This window comes from Nyctereutes procyonoides, unplaced genomic scaffold, assembly GCF_905146905.1.
Source record: "Nyctereutes procyonoides isolate TBG_1078 unplaced genomic scaffold, NYPRO_anot_genome, whole genome shotgun sequence".
Lineage (NCBI taxonomy): Eukaryota > Metazoa > Chordata > Mammalia > Carnivora > Canidae > Nyctereutes > Nyctereutes procyonoides.
Window position 1 is genome coordinate 14,300,268 of NW_026575136.1, and position 13,686 is coordinate 14,313,953.

General features: G+C 41.2%; 1 protein-coding gene across 1 annotated transcript in view; it reads right to left on the minus strand.

The window, feature by feature from the left end:
- Positions 1-13,686, minus strand: part of LOC129495608 (voltage-dependent L-type calcium channel subunit beta-4) — a 41,049-nt gene continuing 27,363 nt past the window's right edge. Inside the window, exons 7-8 of the mRNA XM_055303281.1 lie at positions 9,353-9,538; positions 1-6,689 (exon numbers count right to left, since the gene is read on the minus strand). Of these exons, the coding sequence (XP_055159256.1) occupies positions 6,429-6,689; positions 9,353-9,538 (447 nt within the window). The 3' untranslated portion in view covers positions 1-6,428. The remainder of the gene's footprint in view (positions 6,690-9,352; positions 9,539-13,686) is intronic.

Here is a 13,686-nt window from a genome sequence, read left to right on the forward strand (position 1 = left end):
TCAATGTTTTCTCATTTATTATACAAAAGAAAAAAATTAATGCAGTTGGTTTGTACACATTTAAATTCCATAAAACAAATCCATAGAAATTAGGATACTCTATGCATGCACTCTGCATTTTCTTTGTTAAATGTTTTTGTTCACAAAAATAACAACACATTTTTTTTTCTTTAAAGCCACTAAAGCAGAGGGAGAACAAAACATGCAGCACTGTACACATTTGCATAGTATATTTTACCCAGCATGCCTTGTAGAATGCTACACATTTACCTATATAAGAAAAATAAAAGGGGGTAAATTATTAAAATAAGTAACTAAAATTCAAAAAAAGGAAAAAATTATTTGACAAAGGCAATATTTTTTTTTCCACTTGTACCTGGAGATATAGCAATAGCTTGGGATTCCAACAGCCCTCAGAGTAATGGGTAAAATCTTTTTACATCAACTTGCCTTTTTACTATTTTTAGTGTTAAAAATAACTAACACTATTTTTAGTGTTAATAAATTCATGTTTTCCCCTCCCGCCACCCCTTCAAAAAAAAAAAAAAAACAGCTAATGGCGTTAAACTTATGTTTCAAAGTAGTATTCAGTACAAAACAAAAACAAATCGAAGAATCCCTAAATACTTTACTTTTTTTGTTGTTATTAGGACATCTTTATTTATCATCCTGACTTTAGGCTGTGAAAAATACAAAGCATTTCAAACATATCCAAAATTTAGAGGAGCCCAATGAGCTCACTTGCCATTACTTTTTGTAGTCGTTACTGAAGGAGCAGAAATAAGAACGGTAAATATGGTATGAGTCTCATCACAAAATAACATTTAATAATTTTTATGCAAGGGAATAAAGTAAAATAAATTACATCCACAGATTGCAAGGCTATGAAGTAAATTGCTGGAAAAGTATCAAGCAGCAAGTTAAAAGGATGGTAGATGAAATAAATCTGATAAAACTTAGAGTTAAATCTATATACTCTTAAAAAATATGACTGCCGAATTTAACAGTGGATTTCGTTATAAGTTTCTGCTATAACAAATGTGCTTCTCCTCTCTCTCCTCGATCTATTTTCATATTGGCAAAATATATATCTTTTATAATTTTGTACTATACAATACATGTTTTGCTACATTATTTATTTTTCTACTGCTAATGCAGATAAGTAGTAACAACATAGATTTATTTTGGCAATAAAATGCTCCCATTTTAATAACTTCCCAGAAAATATTGTAAGGCATATGAAAAATAGTATGCAACAATATAGCATTAATGGTCCTGCATCTTTGATACATCCTTATGCATACAGAATTCACACTGACTTCAGTTAAAAGTGTGTGGAAATGGCATGCAAGTAGGGCCAGGGTGGCCCCTACATAAACACAGACAGCCACTTGTCAAGAAATTTTAGTGTTCAAAACGTAACCAAGAATACTTACAAAGTATTGAAAAGCTAGAGGCCAGCCACTCTGGGTTCTCACATAGCTCTGGTTTTAACTCCTTATAATCTTCAAAGAGGATGTTAGGAACATTTTCTACCATCTTTCTACAAGTATTTTACATACATCAAAAGAAACAAAGGAAAGTTTCCTATGTAACTATGACTCTCCAACACTCTTGCTGTTCACTCTTATTTAGAAGTTTCTCGTGGTAAGTGAGAGTTACAGCCTCTGCTCGACATGATCTGATGAGATATTTTCTAGTCACCTCATACTGTCCCTCAATTACAGGAAGTATTTGGGATTAAACCATCCACAAAAAGATAAAGATGGTTGCTAGAAGAGGATGTATTTCGTTTGAGAAAGTTCAGTTTAAGAAAAGAAGAAATCTTTGAAAAGTAATTTTTGAATGCTGTAGCTCTCTGTCCATATAACCCAGTTTTACTATTTTGACTAATTTGACTGTTTAAGTCAACAACAAAAATGTTATCCTTGCTGTCTGCTGACAACTATCGTATTGACTGGTTTGATCATAATTATCATGTAGAAGAGGTGGCCTGTTCTCTGCCCTATAGACACAGTTGGAGGAAGTAACTTAGTAACAGAGTATTAACAATATTTAAAGATATGAGGAACTAATAAAACAAATTTTATTACAGAATTTGCTATAATGTCATTCATATAGTCATTCAAAGATGAATTTTATATAATTAAAAAGAAAACAACATGCAACATTGTCATGAAACACAAAGGGGTTTGTAATATAAAAGAAGTAAGGGGTACATTCCCATTTATTTAAAACATCTGTATGAAGTTTACTCCAATGACATGGGAGTCCAAGATAACACATACCTTATCTAGGAAATGGCTAACTGGCCACAGGAAACATTAAGGATAAACAAAAATTTGAATTTTCAAACCAGCTGCACTTAAATATCAAGTTTCTGGATCCATTCTTTTAGGCTTAGAGCTAGATATTAAAACAAACTGCATATAGGGACAATTCCCTTGCAGTGTGTTTTGTCCCCTATAATGACTGATTTCTTAAATTAACCTTGTGTCCTGATAAACTGTGAACCAATTCAAAGAAAACTTCACTAACATGGAAGAAATGAGGGGTGACGAGTATTCTGGAAACAGTTTAAAATTTAAAGGGAAAGTATATTTTAAGGATTTATGCACTTAGCTTTGCAGCTAGGTTGGCAACAAGCATAATGAATCTGATCACTACTTATTGAAAAGTGTTTTTCTCTTAAAAGACAGTTGTCTTCTCTAAAGAAGAGGTAGTATAAATATTAATATATAGGGCAATTTCTACAGTGGCATCACTAATTTTTATTTTTTACCAAATCCCAAAATAAAATTGTATAACTAAAATATTATGCTAGCATGCAAACTAAGGTTGCCTAGGAACATTCTTGACTGACATCCTGGGTCTCAACAACATTTTATGATATGTTCATTCAGGGCTTAGATTTGCAAGCCATCTCTCAGCGTAATTTCCTTCTCTCCCTCCCTTTCACTGCCCTAGCTTCCTGTTATGAATTTTAAGGCCCCCACACAAAAAGACAAGTTCAAGTATGCAGGTATGAAAAGAGGTTAACATTCCAAAAATACATTTTGCAAACAGCAACAACAATAATAATTAAAGTAATTAACAAATTATTCAAAGGGAACAAATAATTTTCTTAGAATTTGTTTTATATTTAAAAAATTCATTTCATTAAGGACTAAGTGCAATGACATATTGTCACGTAATTAAGACTCTCTTATTAGGAAAGGCTATCAGTCCAAATTGTTAATTTCAATATGCTTTCCAATAGAACTGTATAAAGATAAGAGAGAATCATCAGACATTTATAAACATTTCCAAGTGTTGCTTTAAATATTGGAGTAAACAAGATAACATCATTGATTATAATACTGGAGTCACATTATAGCCTTGAGAATTAACATCAGGACTGACAAACTGCATTCATTGTTTTATCCCCCAGAACTACATTTTCACATTGTCACATGAGTCTACAGTGTTACATGTTCGCAGACTGAAATCACAGAATATGTAACTTACATATTCTGATATTACATAGACTGAAGTTACGGAATATGTGACTTCTACAAAGTAAAACAGCCTCAACACATTGTAAGACTTGTTTCTTCTTATCATTTGCTATTTTGAAATGAAATCAGTTAAAAACAAAGTATTTGTGGAATATGTATTTTTCAAAGTTGCTTGATATGCTTGGCAAAAATAAAACTTTCATTTCGTATATATCTGTATTTTAGCATCATTTACACAGTAAACTCTAACACTAAAAAAAGGAAAATGTATATCTCTTATTTACTTGGAGAAGATAAACTTTTTACAAAAGGAATGGAAAAGAATATGCCAAGTCAACGTAAAATTTTAAATATATCCATCAAGAAAATATATATTTTACCCTTTCCACGATTGTTAGCTTTTGAATAAGAATGCAAAGCAGAACAGGTATGGACACTTGATGGCAAATGACAGATTGGTTTTGTGCACAGATATTGAATGGACCTCTCTCTTTATCAGCGTGACATGGAAGACTTAGAAACAAGGCTTTGAGAGGATTTTAAAAACAAGTGGTCTTTAAAAATTGAAAGAATATGGTAATCTTGCTGACTAGGAAATATATGTAAATGCTGTTGCAGCTACCTGCCATAAAATGTAAGTATCTTAAAGTAGTTAAATGACCAGATTGCTAATGCTACTACAGAAAAAGCTGAACAGCTGTCTAGTCTAAATTTATCACCTTGGTGCACTCTTTGCAATTAAATACTTTAATGCGCACAAACAAGAAACCAGTAAAGCATATAGAAAAATGTTTTGGCTAATGTTTTCTTTCTCATGCAAATATGTGCTGTACATGTAATAAATATATTTCGTTTGCTGGAAAATGCTCTTCTGTGCTCTAACCAAGTATTCAGTAATGGCAGGTTATGTGTTTATTGAAGTGTATAATGGATACAGCTCTTTCAAATGTCTTAACTGAAAGTTCTGTAAGCTTCACTAGATGACAAAAGAACCTCACAGGCAAATATCACATGTTAACCTTTACAACTGACTGAGCCCGTATTTCCGATTGTGTCAAATACGTGAGATAACTTAGACAGTTACAGCTGAAGAGGGTCATGATGGACTATGCATGGTGAACAGGAGGGGAGGGAATGTGGGAGGTTATGACACGGTTCAAGGTGTGTATCACAATCGAGAATGTGGAACTTGGTTTCATGGGTCAGGAAAATCATTTAACTGGTGCATGCTTTGAAAGCCTAGAGACTGAGAGGCTTGGGAGGAAAATAGGGTAATAGAAATCAACTATTATTGTCTTCAAAATATAGGCCTCCTGACATGTGCCAGTAGAAAGATATTTTTATGCCTGGTCCTACTGGGGCTTTAGAAAAACGCATGCATTGTGGACTTTTAGAAACAAGAGTCTTTTCTGAAAGATATTTGTGTATTGTATAAAAGGGTCAATTTTAGTAATCCCTTGGATCATAGTGAATCTAAGGCTTCCTTGATAATAGAAGACAGAGGGTCACCAATTTCATAATTATAGCCACTGGAAAAACTGTCAAGACTTAACAGGTGAACAGGATTGTTCATTAGAAATAAGGCAGCTCAATCTCCAAATTCTTTATAATTCTAGACAATAAAAATGCTGCAATTTTAATTACAATTCAAATATACTCTGAATTTATGAGTTTACTTTTTATTGCAAGCTTTTAAATTCATCATTTGTTTTCACATTTTTTTTCATTTGATCATTTTGTATAAACACAGCTTTCGATATCAAAATTGAATGATTCCATGTAAAACAGGTCGTTAGCATGACTATAAAGAATTTGGGGAAGGGCTAGAACATTCACATATTCGAAGACAGAGACTGAATGGAGCAATGGAAAGATATGCAATTGTGCTGGCAGGAAATACCGGCCCATGTTTGTGGGAAGCTGGAGAGATGAATTCCCATCTGGAGATGTTTAGCTTCGTGCTCAGGAGGATCTGTGCCCATCCTCACTGACTTCAGGTTCCTGGATGTATGTGGTTGTGCTCAGAGCGAGGAAAGGGGAAACAACACCCCTTTTCCACTTCCCGTGACCACCTATGATTGGGCTTCTCTATAGTGTTCTCTCTCACTGCTAAAGAAAGTTTGAGGTTTTTTTTTTGCCAACTTCAAACAAGCTAACAGTAGTGACTAAACAAAAAGCAAAACACTTTGAATACAACAGTTGTGCCAGTAGAGAAACAAAAATATTAAAATCTGAGGAGAGTGTATAATTTCTGCATTAATTTGAGGTGGGTTTTTTTTTGGCACTATCAATACATTTGGTGAGTTTGAAAAGCCATTCTGTCAACATTAACATATGTTAAAATGTTTATACATTTCAACTTTAAGTGTAAATTTAGCTTCCAGCAAATAAATACCATATCGGGTTTTGGCTTCTTTTGGTATTTTGATTTTTTTATTAATTAGGTTTTTGGTTGTTTTTTGTGGGTCTTGGTTTTTTTTTTTTTTTTCAGATTTTTAAATTGACTGCAACATGCTCAAGTAGACTTTCTAGTCGATTCACCCAAATTCCAACAGGAATTGGTTTATAAATTGGTTCCAACTGGAACTGGTCATTTGGAATTTCCAGCATGGGAAATTATTTTATATGTGCCTTGATAAGTACCCTAAATTACAAATCGATGTGTCTAAATCTAATGAAGAAAACAAAAGGTACTGTTATGTAAATGCTGAGCTTAAAAATATCTATATGACTGGGCATCTAATAACCATCTAGACTTAAGGGCATAACGTACTTTTTTGTTGTTTTTTGCCCCTTGCTTAGCATCAAATGACAACAGCCCATAAGCACAGTAAATACTGTGCTGTACTTGCCAAGTTAAGATGATTGGTTTATCCTAGCAGTGCTATGGCAAATTGTCAACAGATGAATTTTTTGTTTGCTTCTGCAGACTCAAAGCCTATGTCGGGAGTCATGGCTATATCCCCCAGGCGATCCTCGGTTCCTATGGGGTTTGTAAGTGTCCTGGTATGAGTCAGGGTAATCTTCTTCCACGAGAGGGTAATGATCTCGGCTATGCTGGGAACTGGAAGACAAGCGGTTCCTACTCTTCCGAGCCCTCTCATTGTGATAATTTTCATCAGAGGTCATTAGACTTCGTCTTTCAATTGGAGAGTTCTCCGTGGAGTGGTTGCTGTGCCTCATACGCTGACTCTAAAAATATCAGATCGTCCATTGATTAGATCGTGTCAACTTAATTCACCTAGAATATGCAAATGTATGTGCAACAGTAGGGTCTGTACCATAAAATGCCAACTATCTGACTTAATAAAGCATTTTGATGCACAAACGCCCTACTCAGAAGATCTCGTTCATCTAGGGCACAACATGCAAAGATACTGAAATGCTGATAATTTATGAATTTAATTACATCATGCTACACGATTATGCTTCCTATTAAAAATAGAGGATTGAAAGTTCACTGCTGAATGGAACTTAACATATCTAGGAAGACCTAATAACTCCACTTCTGCAAAAACTGGATCATTTTACTATTGGGAAATAAGTTAAGGTTCAGAATAGCATCTGCTACTTTATTTTTCTCTTGGGCTGATAAAATCTTTCTCCTCCCAAAGTCACACACTTCACCTTTATGTAGCTGAATGGTCCTTATACTTGTAAAAAATATTTTCATGCAATTATAATCCGTGCTTCCCATAAAATGATGTGTTTGTTTCTTCATTATACATAAATGCTAAGCTCTCAAAAATATTCTTTCCAAAGGAGTCTAGAATAATTATGGAGCTAGCTGGCTAACTGATACTGACAATTCTTACTTCTCAACTGAAATGTCCAGCAAAAATTACCTTCAGATAGAAACTAGATTCCTTTAATACCATTCATTGAAATGAATATTGTCAAACACTTGTTTGATGGCTCAGAAACTGTTATTCAACATTTTTCTTCAAATCATGGGAACACATGTATCATTGCTGTGTCTCTCTACTTAGTTAGGTCACCTCAGTTAAGAAACAGGGTCCTGATGACACCAAGGACCCAGCCACATTTCCTCTAAGGGACACGTACTTTCACGCAGCAGGAAAATCATTCAGCAGCCACATCCTATGCCTTTAACCTCAGCCTGGAGTCTGACAATTAAATACCCATTGTCACCGAGGCTCCTTCCACAGTTTGGCTATTGTGGACATGGCTGCTAGAAACATCGGGGTGCAGGTGTCCCGGTGTTTCATTGCATCTGAATCTTTGGGGTATATCCCTAACAGTGCAATTGCTGGGTCGTGAGCCTCGGTGTCCATCGAAAGATGAATGGATAAAGAAGATGTGGTTTATGTATACAATGGAATATTACTCAGCCATTAGAAACGACAAATACCCACCATTTGCTTCAATGTGGATGGAACTGGAGGGTATTATGCTGAGTGAAGTAAGTCAATCGGAGAAGGACAGTGTATGTTCTCATTCATTTGGGGAATATGAATAATAGTGAAAGGGAATATAAGGGAAGGGAGAAGAAATGTGTGGGAAATATCAGAAAGGGAGACAGAACATAAAGACTTCTAACTCTGGGAAATGAACTAGGGGTGGTGGAGGGGGAGGAGGGCGGGGGGTGGGGGTGAATGGGTGACGGGCACTGAGGGGGACACTCGACGGGATGAGCACTGGGTGTTATTCTGTATGTTGGTAAATTGAACACCAATAAAAATTAATTTATTAAAAAAAATACCCATTGTCACTAAGAGAAATAGGCTCCAGGATAAAGGGCATCACATTAACTCAAGTGAAACTGGGAAGCCACTCTAGGTAGATGGCTTCGAGGTGATGAGTCTGGACTGTTATATTCATAAACAAAGTGCATTTCGCTTCTACCTGCATTATAGAAGCAGACTGCTTCATGCATCGTCCATTTCTCATCCCACCATGTACAATTCAGAACCAATCCAAACTAGGCAGCGGAGATGCTACACTTGGACTAGCACACAGGCAGTGAAACCAGTCCAGAAGCAGTCCCGGTGCGCACAGAGTCCATATTACAGCAGCACATCTCCCATGTTCATTTCCAGCCTCAAAAGTTACCCGTTTATAGGGTAATTATTTTGCTTACAAAGATGAAATTCTGTAGCAAAGTAATATGGTCATAATAGCATCTCAGGGAGTGCCCTTTCTCTCGGAGTTAACGCTACACGATCTCCAATCATGATTATCATTATATAACCCATTAGTATAAAATTAGTCATGATACAAGAGGGCTCAGCTGCCTCCATGTTCCTCAGCCAGCGGTGGGTTGAGCAACATTCCAGTAGGCTCTTGAAGCGTGGTGCCCAACTTCCCTACGTGGTCCTGCCATAGCCACTGACCAAGATGGGAGCCCACTACCCCCGAGAAAACTAAGGGATCTGTCACTGTTTCCAGATAGAGAGCCTCTCCTCGAGGGCACGTTCTGTACTGACCATGCTGGGGGACAGGCCGGGCAGCCTGCGGGGCAGGAGTAGTTAAGGGCCGTCAGAAAGGACTGTCTGCCCCAAAATATCTTACGTAAAGAAATTTAAGAAGTGACCTGGAGAAGTAATGGACGGTCACACCAAGTAGGTAGTGAGTGTCCTGTTGGAGTTTAGACACAGGAGGGATGACTTTGTCCGAGGAAAAGTCATTATACGTTAACAGAGAGCAAAGTTCTATGGAAAGGGCCGCCGTGGGTAACTTTGCCTCGGGTAGATCACGGTGAGGCAAGAGTTTGGATTTTTTTTATGGGATTCCCACTCGTGTTTCCCTCTTCAAATTAAGGACGATCCCAGTCTTCACCCCAGTGAAGCTCTTCAACATAAGGTGGGAACAACAGGAGTGGGAAGTGACAATACCTGTAACCCAGAAATCGCTGTGGGATATGGTGAGAGTGCAGTTGAGCCCAAATTCCTTCCAAGCAGAGGGGTCATGGGGGTGCTACTGGTTGTGTGGGTAGCACGCCAGTATGCTTCCAGGTACTCCCCCAGATGTTCACACGCATCCTCCAGCTGATTTTCATCCAGTATAACGTCAAACATTTCCTGCAGATGACATGAAAAATCAATTTTACCTATACTTCAGGGTTTAGTCAATGAGACCTAAAATTCCACTTAATGCAGATAATAGCATTTCTAACATCTAGTAGCAAATATCACATTTGAGGAGCTGTCCTGGCAGTTGCTAAAAGGAAACTCAAGGGAGGTGCTGCACAGTCAACCAGGGGCACATTCGGACATTGATGGGAAAACGTCATTAAATCTTGAGATCTTTCATTATTTAGAAGAAACGTATGAGGTGAGTGTGAAGGTGTTCCACGTGGAATACAGCAAAAACACATTCATATTTACCCATGTATTTCTACGGAGCTCAATTATACCGAGTTCAGAATACAAGAGAAGCAAGCGGATGGCGTTGAAAGAGGAGTTCGGGCAATGACCATATCACTGGAATAAACATTTCATCTTCCAAAGTAACGACGTTGACGGGAATACCATTTCCTAAGGTAATTTTCAGAATGCTTGTGAAAATGTTATCTGTCTCACGATAAAATCATACAGAAAGACGGCTTAGGATTAATGCTAGAAAATCACACGACGGTGATTCCTGCGACCAAAAGATCACAGTAGGAAACAGTTAAAAAAAAAAAAAAAGAAGAACGAGAACGAGGAGTGTTTAATTGTGGGTAGGAAGGGGGGTCGCACAAGAAGTACTGGGCACCCAGGTTCCGGTCCGTAAGGACCCTGGCCAACATCTGGCCTGTACTCAGGAGGCATTTTTCCACCCCAAAGGAGCACAGTGGCACTGGTGTGTCACTGCAGTGGGGCTGGGAACGCGGACAGGACTCACCCAAGACAGAGGTTCCCAGAACAGTCAGAAGTCCGCAGCCCCTCCCACAGAGGAAGGCCACCCCAGCCCAGTGGAGCACGCGCTGCTCTCGGCCGCTGGGCCCTCACCCCCGCCTCCTCTCCACCGCCACCCGCGGCTCCCACGAGCTCAGTTTGCTGAAATAAGAACCTTCCACTGCTTAGTCAAACAGGGTCCCTGGCATTGGCACGGACGTGGCTGCTGGAGCGTCGGTTCCCCCGCTGGACGACCGCGGCGGGTGCTGGGTCAGCTGACCCGCCCTCATCAGTGTGAGGCCTCCCTGGAGCAGAGGTCACCATGAAAACCACCTCTTCCCCAACGTTCACTGCCTGAATTTTCGCCAAGTTGGTCTCTGCTGACCATTCTGACGTTAGTCGGTAAGGCAATTTGAAAGCCGGTGACGCATGTTTAGCGGCGGGAAATGTTTAGCCACGAGGCCAAGCACGAGGCGACTGTGCAGGCCAAAGCGTCGGGTATTTGAGAAGAGTCCGCGGAGCCAGCTCGCGTAGGGAGCTTCCCCTGGTGACTGGGAGGCTCAGTCGGTTGGGCCTCTGCCTCTCGATTCGAACTCAGGTAGTGATCTGAGTCCTGAGACGGAGCCGGGCGTCGGGCTCTGCGCCGGGCCTGGAGCCTGCTTCAGACTCTCTCTCTCCCTCTGCCCCTCCCCCACTCAAAAAAACAACTTTTCCTCTTATTAGTATATGTTAGACGTTTCCTGGCATGACTTCTGTATTGGTAAAATACCCACTCAGTACGTGTTTTGCACTAGGCATTGTCAGCATAGTGACAACGGATCCAGACATCATCCCCACGCTCAAGGAACTCCCTTCTAGTGGCAGAGACTAGTATTCAACCTCTTAACCCTCCGAGTCATCCTGGGATTTTAACTCAGAACAATAAGGAGACTGAGCCCGGGAACGTTCCGAGCTGCAGCCTCCAAGTTCTGAATTTAGAAGGACGCCCAGAGACATAGGTAAAAGTCAAACTTAGGAGGGAGGGGAAATTTCGAGCAAGTCAAAGAGTTCTATCCGTAGAGGGAAGAGAATAAAGCAGAGAGAAGAACCCACGGCAGTGAGAGACCCACGAGGCCCGTGAGGCAGCGGGACAACGGCCGGCACCTACGGCACCAGTCAGTGCACATCCTTACGATAGATCAAGGGGAACGCACGGGGACTCCTGCCTCCTGTAACCCCAAGCCCCCAGCCCCCCCGCTAATCAGCAGTCACAAGGGTCGGCCCTGAGACCTGCCCGGTGTCCCCCGATGGCAATGTTCTCACAGCACTAACCCGGCAGGAGCGCACGGGGCCGCCCCATGTTCTCGACAACGCGTAGCCTCAGAATCCCGTCGGCGGGCTTCCATAAGGGACCAAGTCAAGGAGCCTCCGGGGACACCTGGACTGAGGGTCGGGACCGCACAGTCAGGACCCCTACGCCCAGAGGGGGAAAGAGCAGGGCAGCAGCCCCCACTAACGAGTATTTTTCTCTGAAGGTTTTTATCCCGTTGGCCGTTCCACGTGCTGCAGGGTCGCACTGCACATGCTCAAACACACACCTGATTAGAAGTGACTTTAATAAAGTGCCCTCTTTGCCGATGGATAGGGTTTGTATCTATCAGTTCAGGGCGGTTTGCTCAAGCCTCAATCATTTCTAGGAAATGATGCTTTTGCACCTGCGAGAAGGACAGCTACGTGACAGAAGATGATTTGAAGCTGCTTTTCCACTCTCAGAAGCACAGAGGAAAGCAAATTTCAGCGTCTGGATGAAAACCGACACATGCGGCTTATTTTCGACTAAGATTTTCACAGCCCGTGTGCCTGCGACAATTTTTCTTTTCAACGGCGTAGGAAATAACACAGCTGATTAGGCCAGAGTGTTGGAATGTGAGTATAAGGGCAAAGATTTTTTTTTTTGAAAGAATTATACGTGACATTCAAAGGGAAGCAGCCCCATGCATTATGTGAACCAGCTTTGCCGGGTTTTCAAGACTGTAAAGGTTCAAGGCTAATTAGCTCCTTACCGTGTGGGACTTGAGGCCTGCGGCCTGGCTACGGGTGGAGGGACGGTCACAGGGAAGAGGGGACACGCTCCCCGCCCCCGGGGCCATGGTGCCTGCCAGACACCGGGCAACCGAGGCTGCCGGCAAGCTCTGCCCCGGCCAACGCCTCTGACATTGTGCCATGGGACATTTTCTTTAGCGGAAGCGGACGGAGATGACGTGGCTGCGGAAGGCAGTGCCTCCTGAGCAGAGGAGGCGAAACCAACCCTCGCAAAACCAGGCACTGCACGTCCCTTTTCGGGATAAGCTCATGGGGACGAATAAAATCCTAACGCCTTATAACAGGAGGAGAGAAACCCAGGCCTCCGGCTCACGCCGCGGCTCAGAGCACCAGACGCCAGGGAGGTGGGGAGGCACAGGCCAGCGAGGAATCCGATGGGAAGGAAGACGATCTGCAGTGTCTTGTCGGAAAATCTTCAGGACTTAACAGTCCGTCTGGCTGCCCACTTACAGAGCCGCGCACTTTCCCAGGGAACCCGGGCGACCCGCTATCCTGATCTGCCCGGCACTCAGTGTTTTGGGGTGTTTTGGATGATCTGTGACTGACTCTGGAAAGTGCAGGGAGCCGTGCAACAGCTGGTCACCCTAATTTTTACAGAAGATAGGCCACAGGGGGCTCAGCGGCTGAGCGTCCGCCTTGGGCCCAGGGTGTGACCCCGGGGTCCCGGGATCAAGTCCCGCCTCTATCCCTGCAGCGAGCCTGCTTCTCCCTCTGCCTGGGTCTTTGCTCCTCTGTGTCTCTCATGAATAAATAAATAAAATTTAAAAAAAGAAGAAGATAGACCACTTTTCAGTTCCTACATTGAGAACTGGAGCAGGTTCCATTTATGTCTTTCACATTCTTTTGGGAGGGGAGATGCTGAGACCGAGTGGCCAGGTCCTTCCTTACGTCTCTAAAACCCATCCGTTCCAGCGCAGAGGGCTGGGCCTCATTAAACCTCACCCATAATCAGTGGCGTGTTTTATCTGGGATGTTGCTATTGAACATTTCTTAATAAAAAGTTTATAAAACTTAGAAATTAATTTTGCAATTTAATTCTTACACTTTTTTTAAAAGTTGGTACATTATTGAACACTAGCAAGGCATGAGATTAAACACGTATAAAGTCTCCCACGGGAGGAGCGTTGCTTCGCGTGTATTCATTGTGCGTGGATAAAACCTCAGGCGGGGCATGTCTCCTATTTTTAAGAGGAAAGAAGGGATAATAGGGATGAGTACACTTTTATTTCTTTGCGACTAGAACACAGAGATCCGAAATCTGCCGCCAT